The sequence below is a fragment of the Hylobates moloch genome, unplaced genomic scaffold, assembly GCF_009828535.3.
Source record: "Hylobates moloch isolate HMO894 unplaced genomic scaffold, HMol_V3 SCAFFOLD_7, whole genome shotgun sequence".
Lineage (NCBI taxonomy): Eukaryota > Metazoa > Chordata > Mammalia > Primates > Hylobatidae > Hylobates > Hylobates moloch.
Window position 1 is genome coordinate 133,580,616 of NW_026652282.1, and position 13,293 is coordinate 133,593,908.

At 39.8% G+C, this 13,293-nt stretch overlaps 1 protein-coding gene across 2 annotated transcripts in view; it reads left to right on the forward strand.

The window, feature by feature from the left end:
• Positions 1-11,579, forward strand: part of GAB3 (GRB2 associated binding protein 3) — a 69,748-nt gene extending 58,169 nt beyond the window's left edge. For both annotated transcript variants that reach the window (XM_032757845.2, XM_032757846.2), the window contains exons 9-10: positions 8,529-8,642; positions 10,514-11,579. In XM_032757845.2, coding sequence (XP_032613736.1) covers positions 8,529-8,642; positions 10,514-10,630 — 231 coding nt within the window. In that variant the 3' untranslated portion in view covers positions 10,631-11,579. The remainder of the gene's footprint in view (positions 1-8,528; positions 8,643-10,513) is intronic.
• The last annotated feature ends 1,714 nt before the right edge of the window (positions 11,580-13,293 follow it).

The following is a 13,293-nucleotide window of genomic DNA, read 5'->3' on the forward strand; positions in this document are numbered from 1 at the left end:
CGCCTGTAATCCCAGCACTTTGGGAGGCTGAGGCGGGAGGATCATCTGAGGGCAGGAGTTCGAGAGCAGCCTGGCCAACATGGTGAAACCCTGTCTCTACCAAAAATACAAAAATTAGCTGGGCGTGGTAGCACGTGCCTGTAGTCCTAGCTACTCGGGAGGCAGAGGCAGGAGAATCACTTGAACCCGGGAGGCAGAGGTTGCAGTGAGCCAAGATCATGCCACTGCACTCCATCCTGGGTGACAGAGTAAGACTCTGTCTCAAAAAAAAAACAAAAACAAAACAAAAAAAACCCAAGTCCTCCAATGGATATATAGTTTGCAAATATTTTCTCCATATCTGGAGCTTGTCTTTCCATTCTCTTCTGTCTTTTGCAGAGCAAACATTTAAAAATTTAATTAAGTCCAATTTATTGCTTTTGTTTCCTTAATGGATTGTTATGTCTAAGGACTCTGCCTAACCTTCGTTCATTAGAATTTTCTCCTTTATTACCTTCTAAAAGGATCACGAGGTCAGGAGATCGAGACCATCCTGGGTAACATGGTGAAACCCCGTCTCTACTAAAAATACAAAAAATTAGCCGGGCGTGTTGGCGGGCGCCTGTAGTCCCAGCTACTCGGGAGGCTGAGGCAGGAGAATGGCGTGAACCCGGGAGGCGGAGCTTGCAGTGAGCCGAGATCACGCCACTGCACTCCAGCCTGGGGGACAGAGAAAGACTCCGTCTCGAAAGAAAAAAAAAAAAGAATTATGGTTTTACATTTAGGTCTATGATCCATTTTAAGTTAATTTTTGTATGAGATGTGAGGTGAAGTCGAAGCTGACATTTTGCATATGGATGTCCAAATGTTTCAGTACCATTTATGGAAAATATGATCCTTTCTTCACTGAATTTTCTTTGCACCTCTGTAATAAATCAGTTGGGCATATTTGTGTAGATTTTCTATTCTGTTCCATTGTCTGTTTCTTTGCCTATGCCATACAGTCTTGATTATTGTAGCTTTGGAGTAAATTTTAAAATCAAGAAGTGTATTTTCTGTAACTTCATTCTTGTTTTTAAAACTTGTTTTTGTTATTCTGCTTCCTTTGCCTTTCCATGTATAATTAGAATCAGATGTTCATCTACAAAAATATCCTGCTAAGACTTTTTTTTTTTTTTTTTGAGACAGAGTCTTGCTCTGTCACCCAGGCTGGAGTGCAGTGGCGCCATCTCGGCTCACTGCAAGCTCCGCCCCCCGGATTCACGCCATTCTCCTGCCTCAGCCTCCCGAGTAGCTGGAACTACAGGTGCCCGCCACCATGCCCAGCTAATTTTTTGTATTTTTTTTAGTAGAGATGGGGTTTCACTGTGTTAGCCAGGATGGTCTCCATCTCCTGACCCTGTGATCCGCCCGCCTCAGCCTCCCAAAGTGCTGGGATTACAGGCGTGAGCCACCACGCCCTGCCTAACACTTTTTTTTTTTTATTGGAATTGCATTAAATCTATACATACATTTGAGAATTGAGTCTTTACTATTCTGAATCTTCCAATTACTGAGCACAGTATATCTCTCCATGTATTCAGACTGGTGTTTTGTTTTGTTTTGTTTTGTTTTGTTTTGTTTTGTTTTGTTTTGTTTTTTGAGACAGAGTCTTGCTCTGTCACCCAGGTTGGAGTGCAGTGGCACAATGTCGACTCACTGCAACCTCCGCCTCTCGGGTTCAAGTGATTGTCATGTCTTAGCCACCCGAGTAGCTGGGATTACAGGCACACGCCACCAAGCCTGGCTAACTTTTTTGTATTTTTAGTAGAGACAGGGATTCACCATGTTGGCCAGGCTGGTCTCGAACCCCTGACCTCAAGTGATCTGTCTGCCTCAGCCTCCCAAAGTGCTGGGATTACAGGCATGAGCCATCGTGCCTGGCTCATTTATTCAGATTTTCTTTGATTTTTTTCGCCTCATAATTTTGTAATTTTTACATAGATCTTATGCGTGTCCTATTAGATTTATATCTAAGTATTTCATTTTTGGAGCTATTATAAATGGTATTTTTAAAATTTCAGCTTCCAGTGACCCATTGGTGGTATATAGAAATATGATTGGCTGAGTTCAGTGGCTCACACCTGTAATCTCAGGACTTTGCGGAGGCTGATGTGGGAGAATGGCTTGAGCCCAAGAGTCCAAGACCAGCCTGGGCAACAAAGCGAGACCCTGTCTCTACAAAAATGTTATTAAAAATTAACCATGCATAGTAGCTGTGCCTATAGTCCCAGCTAATCAGGAGGCTGAGACTGGAAGATCCCTTGAGCCCAAGAGTTTGAGGTTGCTTAATTAACTTATTAATTATAGGAGGTTTTTATTTTCTTCAGATTTCTTGGGATTTTTTTTTTTTTGGTAGAGTCAGGGTCTTACTATGTTGCCCAGGCTGGTCTTGAACTTCTGAGCTCAAACCATCCTCCCACCTCAGCCTCCTAAAATGCTGGGATTATAGGCATGAGCCACTGTGCCAGGCTTTAAGCCAGTCTTGTATTCTCTAGATAAACCCCATTTGGTCATGGTGTATTATTTCCTTGTATATATTGCTGCATTTCATCTGCTAATATTTGGTTGAGGATTTTCATGTCTGTGTTCCTAATGGGTGTTGATCTTTAGGTTTTTGTAGTGTCTTTGTGCGGTTTTGGTATTAAGGTCGTGCCGGGCTCCTCAGGAAGGGTTCTCTCCTCTTCTAGTTTCTGGAACAGATCCTGTAGAATTAGTTTTGTTTATTCTTTAAATTTTTGGTATAATTCACCAGTGAAACCCTCTGGGTGAATTCAATTTCTTTAATACAGGATCATTATCTGTTTGATCTCAGGTGAATTATGGTTATTTCCCAGGAGTTTTCTAGTTTTACCTTCACATTTGGATTATACCACCTTGAATTAACTTGTGTGTGCTGTGAGATAGGGGTCAAGACTCATTTTTCCCCATATGTTTATCTAATTGGTTGGCACCATTTATGTAAAATGACTATCATTTACTGACTATTCAGCAGTGCCATCTTTGCCATAAATCAAATATCCATATATGTACGAGTTTTTTTATGGACTCTTAATTCTATTCTGTTGGTTTCCCTGTCTATCTTTGAACAATGCAAACTGCCTTAGTTGCTGTAGCTTTATAAGACTCAATATCAAGGAAAGTAAGTCCTCCTGCTTTGTTTACCTTCCTCTAGGTTTTTTTCGTTTTTTTTCTTTGACTTTTCTACTCCCGTAAAAATTTTAGAAACAATTTTTTAATTTCTACCAAAAAAGGAAAAAAAATATTGTTCTCGGCAGGAAGGGTGGTCAAAATTACTTTATTCAACATTACTGGAGGTGAAACTACATTTATTCTATTTTTAAAATTTGATGGAACACCTTGGTAGGCAAGATAGCATGAAAAACACCTCTTATTATAAATACGATACATTTTTAAATCTAAAACTCAGCTGACAAGAAGGGAAGGGAAAAGAAATCTCTGGGGCCAAAAATATTGAGAAACGGCAACCCCCCAAATTAATAAGAATTACAAATAATAGAATCAAATATGGAAGTAGGCAGTTTTTGGAAACACTGGATTTTGAATATAAAATAAGTAGTTTTACTATATTTAAAGAAATAAATGAGAAATTGAAAGTTGGATTAAGTAATGAGATACTATTAAAAATGGCCAAGTAGATTGTAAAAGACCATTTACAATTTGTAGAAATAAAAACAAGAATGAAATTAGAAACTCAATGGATGAGATAAACAGACTAAGCACAAAGAGTGATTTAGTGAGCTGGAAGATAATTTATGAATAAGTTACTAATAAATCAGAACAAGGAGTTTAAAACATGGAGAATATGAAAGAAATTTGGGACATGGAAGATAGAATAAGAAGGTCAAATATTTGTATAGTCAGAGTTGTTGAAGGAGATTATAGAAAAATAGGAGAGAAGCGATATGTCAAGGGATAATGCTAGAGGTACCATTCCTCCACAAGCCCAAAGACTGACAAGCAGGTTAGTAGAATAAAATGTTAGTGGAGTATACATGGTGAGTATATTTTCTTTAATTTGGCTGATAGCTGGAAAAATTTTATAATAATAAGTTTAGAAAAACCCTACAAAAGTGAAATGAATAAAGGCAAAAACAGAAACTAACAAAATAAACAACAAAATCAGAGAGGATCAATACAGCTGTAATAGGCTCTTTAAAAAGACTAAAATTTAACAAAACTAATACAAAAGATATTAATACAAATAAGTAATATTAAGAACGAAAAACAGATAATAATCACAAATACATGACAGATTACCTAAGAGAATTTTGTGAACAACTCTGTACCAATAAATTTGAAAACTTTTGTGATAGGCAAATTCTCTGGATTAAAAAAAAATCAGAAATTGACTCAAGTAGAATTAGAAAACCTGAATGTTTATGTACCTATTAAAGACACTGAATCAGTAGGAAAATTTGTACTACAAAGGATCATAAGGCCCAAAAAACTTTACAGATAGTTTCTACCAAAAAGAAGAGATAAGTGCAATCTTATATAAACACCTACCAGGAATGGGAGAAGAGAATATTACCCACCTTACTTTATGAGGCTAAAATAATTTGATAAAACAAATAGCAATTACATAAGTAGAAAGCTGTAGGCTAATGTTACTGGTGGATGCAGATTTTAAAATCCCAAAGAAGAATATGTCTAACCAAATACTCGTACACAAATGTTCATAGAAGCATTTTTTCATAATAGCCAGAAAGGGAAAACAACTCAAATGATCATCGACTGATGAATGTGTGAATAAAATGTAGTATAGTATATAATAAAATGTAGTATAATATTCCATTGTATTATGCAGCCATCAAAAGAAAGAAAGTGCTGACACATGAACCTCAGATGGAAGATTGACCACAAGCTTCCAATTTCTCTCCATCCCCAAACACCCTCTAAAATAACAGTAAAGAAATCTGTTAAAGGCATAAACCCACAACGATATGAAGAATTGGAGAAGAAAATAGCAGTAACATATTGGAAACTGGAATGCAGATAGATATGTAGTAAATGACTTACAAGACCCCTCCCCCCCACAAAAAATTAAATCTTAAATGTGGTGGAAGGAAGGCAAGAAGCAACTTGACTTATACTGCAGACTACCCAAAGAGTTCAGGAATTGTCCACAGTAGGGAGTTCTGAAGTAGGGTTGAAGGAAGCAGTAATGGTCAAAGGCATCAGGTAAATTCCAAGATCCCTTCCCTCACTCCATGGAGGTGAAACACTGTGACTTTCCATCCCCCATCTCATAGAAAAGTTGAAGTTCAGTCTCTCTGGAGAGAGTAAAACAAAAGGTCTCTGCACTGGGGGATACTAGACATATTTGACCACGAATACTATACTAACAACAAGGTGATTAAGTAAATAGGCATAATGGATATGAGAACCATTCTCAAGCCCTTTTCCAGAAGATTGACAACCAGACCTTTACAATTAAGTTTGGAGATTAGAAAATATTTCTCTGGGCTATTTGAGCAGCCCAAGTGGCAAAATGTAGTTCCTAATATTGGGGGTTACTCAAGATAACCACCCAATGGGATCACCCTGCAGAAAACTCCAGAGTTGACAAACACCATCCATGTACACAAAGCTTCACGTTAGCTTTTTGGTCTTTCACTCACAAGTATAAGCAATAGTCAGTGATTTCATGTGACATTTCAGGAGAACTCTAGCATGAAAGATTGAAATCAAAACAGATTGGATGAAATAAGAACTATGCCAGAAGGAAAAGCCTTTTTGTTTATTTATTATTTATTATTTTATTTTTTTGTGACATGGAGTCTCACTCTCTCACCCAGGCTGGAATGCAGTGGTGCGATCTCAGCTCACTGCAACCTCTGCCTCCCGGGTTCAAGCGATTCTCCTGCCTCAGCCTCCCAAGTAGCTGGGACTACAGGCATGCGCCACCATGCCTGGCTGATTTTTGTATTTTTAGCAGAGACAGAGTTTCACCATGTTGGCCAGGCTGGTCTTGAACTCCTGACCTCAAGTGATCCGCTTGCCTCGGCCTCCCAAAGTGCTGGGATTAAAGGCGTGAGCCACTGCGCCCGGCTAGGAAAAGCCTTTTTAAAACTCTATTATTACCAATATTCTCAGAGAGATGAGCTATTACAACCATAAAACCAGGAATATCTATTAAGTCAACCAAGCACATTAACAGATTAAAGGAGAAAAATGATATATTATCTTACTAGATGCAGAAAAAGCATTTGATAGAACTCAACATCTATTAATGAAAAAATCTATTAGTAAACAAGGAATAGAGGAATTTTCTTTAACCTCATAACAAATGAAAAATGAATCTTATAGAACCTATAGTAGATATCATACTCATCTCCTAAAGAAACAAAATGAATACGAATTGGAAAGGAAGGAAGAAGACAAAGAGTGATTATTCATAGATGAAGCGATAACTCAAAATAATCTGCTTATATGAGTGATAACTCGAAATAATCTACTTAGAAATAATTAGAATTACTAAGTTAGTAAAATAAATAATTACAATTAATAAAAGATATCAGGATTGATGGATATAAAATCAATATACACAATCCAGTTCGATGTCTAGATAATGGTAACAAACAGAAAAAAAGAATTTAAACAAAACTTACCATTTACAGTAACAACAAACTCTAGGTATTTAGGGATAAATCTAACAAAAAATATTGTGGAAAAAATTATTAAAACTTATTGAAAGACATTAAGGAGAATGAAATAAGTGGAAAGTAGACCATGTTCCTGAATAGGAAGACTCAAATACTAAAGACATTATCTTACCAATTCCCTAACAGAGATTTTTGAGGAACTTTGAAGCTGATTCTAAAAGGGTCAAGATCATGCAAGACATTCTGGGGGAAACTAGGTTATCCACGTTGAGTAAAAACAACAACAAAAATGGAATGAATTTTATTTCTATTGCACCACCATATACAATATTAAAATCCGTTCAAGTGAGATTATTGCTTAAACGTGAAGCAAATTATTGCAAAACTTTATAATTTCAGGAAAAATATAGAGAAATAAATTATGACCTCAGCATAGGGAAGGATTCCTTAAACGTACTGTAAGCCATACAGGAAAAGATCAACATATTACATTAAAAGTATTTCTTAGTCAAAGGAAATACCATAAAAAGAAATGAAAAGACAAGAAGCTAGACTGTGATGAGCTGTCTGCAACATACATGATAGCAAATGATTACTCTCCAGGGCAGAGGAAAAAGTACTAAGGGTAAGTAAGAAAAATATACAAATAATTCAATACAAAAATTAACCAGAAACAAGGCAAAAAAAAAAAAAAAACAAAAAACAAAACAAACCCAAACAGGCAATTCACAGAGGAGAAATAAACAAATGACCTTTCAACATATGAACAGGTGCTCATACTAATAAATAATCAGGGGAATGGAAAATCAAACCACAGTAAGATACCATTTTACCTGTCTCAGGTAGGAAAAATGTTAAAAAGTCTGACAATACCAAGTGTTGGCCAGGATGGGAAGCAATAGAAGTTCTTATACACTCCTGGTACACGTGTAGATTGGTTCACTCTGGAAAATAGTTTGGTGATATTTAGTTAAGTTGAAGATGCTCATATCCTATAACCCAGTGATTCTATTCCCAAGTAAATGCCCTAGAATTTCTCCCACAGGTGCATGAATGTCCATGGCAGCATTGCTTACAATAGCCCCCAAACTGGGAGCAACCCAAATATCCTTTGATGGCAGAATGATTAAACAAGTCATGCAATGGAATATCTGACCCAGTGCAAATGAGTGAAATAGGGCTAATGCTTAGACACAAGTGAATGTGGAGTACCTAATATTGAACACAAAACTGAAGCCACCCAAAATGCATACAATGTGATTCTGTTGATATGACATTCAAAAACAGGCAAAATGAAATAGTCTGTTATTTAAGGATACTTGCATACTCATAAAACTATATTTAAAAGTAAAAGGAGTGGTAAGCACAAAATTCAAGATAGTGCTTTACCTCTTGGGAGGAGAAGGAAAGATGGTAGAGGGGAAACAGCTTCAAAGATATGGATTGGTAGCATTTCACTTCTGAAGCTGGACCCTGATTTTCATCTGTGTTATAACTGTTTGTATTGTGCAAACTACATTTAAGTGCATTTGGGATGCCTTCACGAGAACTTTAATAAGTATAGTTGATCTTGTCAGGGTTTAATCTCTGAAGTATCACAGGCCTGTCAGATTCATGAAGCAAATTCCTTTTTGAGTGAATTTTGGCAAACTGTTCCCATGGTGAATAATGGTATCGTTTCATCGTGAAGGCCACATTGGCTATATTCTGTTTGAAATTACAGTTCTCACTCAGATCTGCAGGCTGATTGACTCAGGTGTCATCAGACTATTCTGTTACGATCTGACGGCAGCTGCTTGGGTGAAGCCACAACTTGCCCTCCTTCCCTTGAGCAACCCAGATAGACATCATTAACCCGACTCCTGTGATGTTGGTTCCTAGGAGGAGCACCGAACAGCCAGTTCCCTGAGCAGTGGTGCTCTTATGTGGACAAAGAAATTCAGCCTAGATTACTTGGCCCTGGACTTCAATTCAGCATCACCAACTCCCATGCAGGTAGGAAGGGCTTTGCGTCTAAGAATTCCCGGGTGATTCCATTTCTGCCTAGACTTTTCTGATTATCAAACCAAGCACATTCTCCTTAGAAAGTGTTAAAAATGCAGACATGTATAATGAAGAATATTAAAATCAGCCCTCATCCCGCCTCCCAGAGAGAATGAAATCTTGGTGTATTTCCTTCGAGGGTGTGTTCTTTGTGTGTACATGTATAAATAAATGTGATATTCACACTTCAAAATTTGGACCAAAAAGTTTATAGAAAAATATCTCGAACAGAAATGAGGGTGGGGTAGAGGACCCTCCAGGTGTAAGAACATCCTGTTTAGGGAACGAGTAATAGCCTAGTTTGGTTAGACTTGAGGGAGCAATGGAAAGAACTGTAAGTTGGAAGTGGAACCCCTCAGTAAGGGGCCTTGAAGGCTAAGTTGGGCAGCTACCCCTTTGGGTAGAATTCTCATCTGAAAAATAGGAATCAGAAATGACAACACTTATGTCAGGGGCTATTGTGAGGATTAATTGAGTTAATATATGTAAGTTATCATATCTGTGAACTAGTATCACCCACTGTACAGCGTAAGGAATGACTGCATGGGAAACAATGGAGGACTTTCCTGCTCTTCTGCTGAGGTAACTCCTACTTGTTTTCTACTTTTAATATCGTTCCAAAAACCTGATATGAGACTGGAGAAAAGCTGGTAAGAAGGGTGGGAGCAATAAGTATAAAAGGAGCATTAGTCAGTTTTGGTAGACTGTGCACTCAAAACAACCCCGAAATCTCATCTGCTTTCAACACAAAGGCTCTTTTATTGCAGGCCAGAGCCTTTGTGTTCCAGGTCATCTCCAGTCCAGGGCCGAGGCAAGAGAAGCAGCCCCCGTCTGAAGTGTGCTGGCCTCCTGGCAGGGGAAAAAGAGAGATTGCAGAATCACAGAATACCTCTTTCTCCTTAGGATTGGAACATGTCACTTCCTTTTTGTTATAATTGTTTTGTTTTATCGAGACAAGATCTCACTCTGTCACTCAGGCTGGAGTGCAGTGGCATGGTCATAGCTCACTGAGTGACAGAGTGAGATCTCCTGGGCTCAAGGTATCCTCCCATCTCAGCCTCCCAAGTAGCTGGTACTACAGTTGCACACCATCACCCACAGCTGTTTTTTATTTTTTAATAAAAAATGATCTTGATCTCCTGGGCTCAGGTGATCCTCCTGCCTTGGCCTCTGTATTAGTCCATTCTCACACTGCTATGAAGGAATACCTGAGACTGGGTAATTTATAAAGGAAAGAGGTTTAATTGACTCACAGTTCAGCGTGGCTGGGGAAGCCTCAAGAAACTTACAATCATGGTGGAAGGGGTAGCAAACACGTCCTTTTTCACATGGTGGCAGGAAAGAGAAGTGCAGAGTGAAGTGGCGAAAGCCCCTTATAAAACCATCAGATCTCTTGAGAACTTACTATCATGAGAACAGCATGAGGGTAACTATCCCCATGATTCAATTACCTCCCACAAGGTCCTTCCCAGGGCACATGGGGATTATGGGAACTACAATTCAAGATGCGATTTGAGTAGGGGCACAGCCAAACCACATTCCAGCCTCTCAAAGTGCTGGGATTACAGGCACGTGCCACCATGCCAGGCCATGTCACTTCCACTTATATTATATTGGTCAAAGCAAGTCAAGTGGCTAGAGCAAAGTTGAGGGAAGCAGAAGCACCTGCGTGCACACACAGAAGCACACATACAAAGTATAAAGCTTCCACACAGAGGAAAAGGCAACAAATATTTAACAATGTAATTTAATACAAAAGGGTAAACATTTTTCTGACATTTTAAGTTAGATGTAATAAAAACCTTTTTGTTCTCCTCCTTCAGAAACTTCTCCTTTCAGAAGAACAAAGAGTAGACTATGTCCAAGTGGATGAGCAGAAGACACAGGCTCTCCAGAGCACAAAACAGGAGTGGACAGATGAAAGGCAATCCAAAGTATGAGAGGTGCGGGCTTGCGCCATGTGTGAAACAGGGAAGCTTGGGGCTCAGTTTGAGTTTTTTCTTTTTTTTTTTTTTTGTCCACTAAAAACACATTGATGGTCAACACAGGTCAAAATCAAGAGGGAATGTGTAGTTTTCAAGGTCTTGGCCAGAACCTTTAGGAAAGAAGACCTGTTTATACATTGAAGGAAGAAAAGAAGGAAGCAATTGCCTTCCAGAGGGGGCTCTGAGAGAATCTAGCCTCCCCTCTGTCCTATTGGAGCAAAGATTGGAGTGAGTGTTGCCACCAACAGGATTTTATCGTTTGACTCCAATACCTGAAATTCTGACCTCTCTCCTGTGCTTCAATGAGAATGATAAATTATCCTAGCAAAGGGGCCTCTGGAGACCATCTTGTTCCAGCCTCTGAAGACAGTTGAGGAGATCAAGCCCAGCGATGGTGGCGTCATTTCAATACCCAAAGAAAGACAAGTGACAGGGGCAATGGATCTCAGGCTCTGAGATAAGTACATCAGATGACACTGGTGGCTCTAAGGATATTGCAATTAAGCAGCTACCTGTAGCCAGGTATTCTGCTGCTCTTGGCCTTTCCCCACGCATCGTCTCATGTCTTCTCTGAAAGACCTTGGAAGATAGGCCTGGAAGAGACTGTTGATGCCACTTTGAAGAAAAGAACACTGAGAACTAGAGGAGGGAACGCTTTGCCCAACATTACTCACAAAGCCAAGACCCAGAGTCCGGCTTAGAGAATAGAGTTGTCCAGGCTGCCAATTGCAAGCTCATTCCTCTACCTCATACTTCCTCTGAGGATTTTGACAAAATGGATTAATTGGGTGAGCCTTGGAGACATGTGGGAAACACCTGCAGACATAAAATGAGTAATCATCCTGTCTCCCTTTCAATAGGGATCTGAACAGGTGTTTTGATACTTGAAAGGTGTGCATGTCAAGTGAGGGTTTCTTTCTGTGATGTTCAACTGGAACTCTCTCATCAGTAGTTACAATTAGAAATACCTACTGATGGTCGGTCTGAAGGCCATTCTCATGGTCACCTATGCAGTGTGTTTCCCTGTGAGCTGGCTAATGCTAGCAGAGGAATTTTTACTGCCTTGGGGAAAGCATAGGTTGTCCCTGGTTATCCTATGATGGGCCCAAGCTTTGGAGTGATAGAGAAAAATGACCAGGAAAAAACCTATGAATTCCATTCTTAGGTTTCCCAGCCAATTGCTCCCTTCTGCTTGAGAAGTGACTAGGTACTGAGAGTACAAACACTCCCACTTTATAATGAGGGCGTCATGTCACCCCTTCCTTTACAGGTCTTGGGGTCCAGGAGACCCAGAATGAAGGTGTCAGTTGGGCATGAAGTGTTATTTAATGTCCGTTCTTGATCCTTCTGAGCACCTACAGCTGGAAACTAAGCAGATACTGGTCCTGCATTCTGACTGAGATTGTGTCTTCTTTATGAGGATAGATCAAATTGGCAGTCAGGCCCATGATAGTCAGTGCAGTTGGTGCAGTTGTAGACTTTGCTACAGGATTTCAGGGTTTCCAGTCACCCCACAGGTAAGTAAATGCCAAAGCCTTCTTTTTTCAGACCGTACAAGAAGCCATTTTGATTTCCAAAAAAGCAGGTTCTGGTGACATTATTTTCTTCCTTGGACAAAGTGGGGGAAATTTTCTAAGTATTTTAACTGAGTTCGGGGTCCTTAGTGAGCCTGGACAGAGCAAGGAGAGGGCTCCCCACTCCCTAAGCCCCACAGTCAGCTCTGCATCACCACACACAGCCTTCTTCCGCATGTGACTTGCAAAGAGTCTCAGGCAAGAAACCAGGGCTTCAAACTGCCAGTTCCCATGGAGGGTAGTTCCCTCATGTGTGGAGCACTTGTGTTAGGATCACGGATTATCTGACATAGGCTGGTGCAGAAAAAAATTGTAGGCCCAAGTGTCAAGAACCACGCCAGATTGGAGATAGAAAAGAATAGCTGAAATTATGTCAGTAGTGAAATGTCACTCAATTGACTCACCGAAAAAAGAAAAGAAATCTGTTTCGGCCGGGTGCAGTGGCTCACGCCTGTAATCCCAGCACTTTGGGAGGCCGAGGCGGGCGGATTACGAGGTCAGGAGATCGAGACCATCCTGGCTAACACGGTGAAACCCTGTCTCTACTAAAAAATAGAAAAAATTAGCCAGGCGTGGTGGCGGGTGCCTGTAGTTCCAGCTACTCGGGAGGCTGAGGCAGGAGAATGGCGTGAACCCGGGGGGCAGAGCTTGCAGTGAGCCGAGATCGCGCCACTGCACTCCAACCTGGGTGACAGCGAGACTCTGTCTCAAAAAAAAAAAAAAAGAAATCTGTTTCTACAAAACATTTCCCGAAACATATTTATAGCAGGAAGAAATACACACATAGGTAGTGTGACCTGTTTGGATGTGATTACTTAAAAATGGAATGCTCTGAATAGGCACTCTCTACATTAAAGGTATGGAAGGCGATAGGGGTCAGAATTTTAAAAATTTAATTTTGAAAAAGGTGACTCACCCCTCATTTCCAGAGTGTATGCAATTATGTCCTGCTTTGATAAAACTGCTAGAGGATGGCTATGCAAAAGCATAACAATTCAAGGAAACAAAGTACAGGTAGTTTTTGAGCTGACAGCAGCAAAGGCA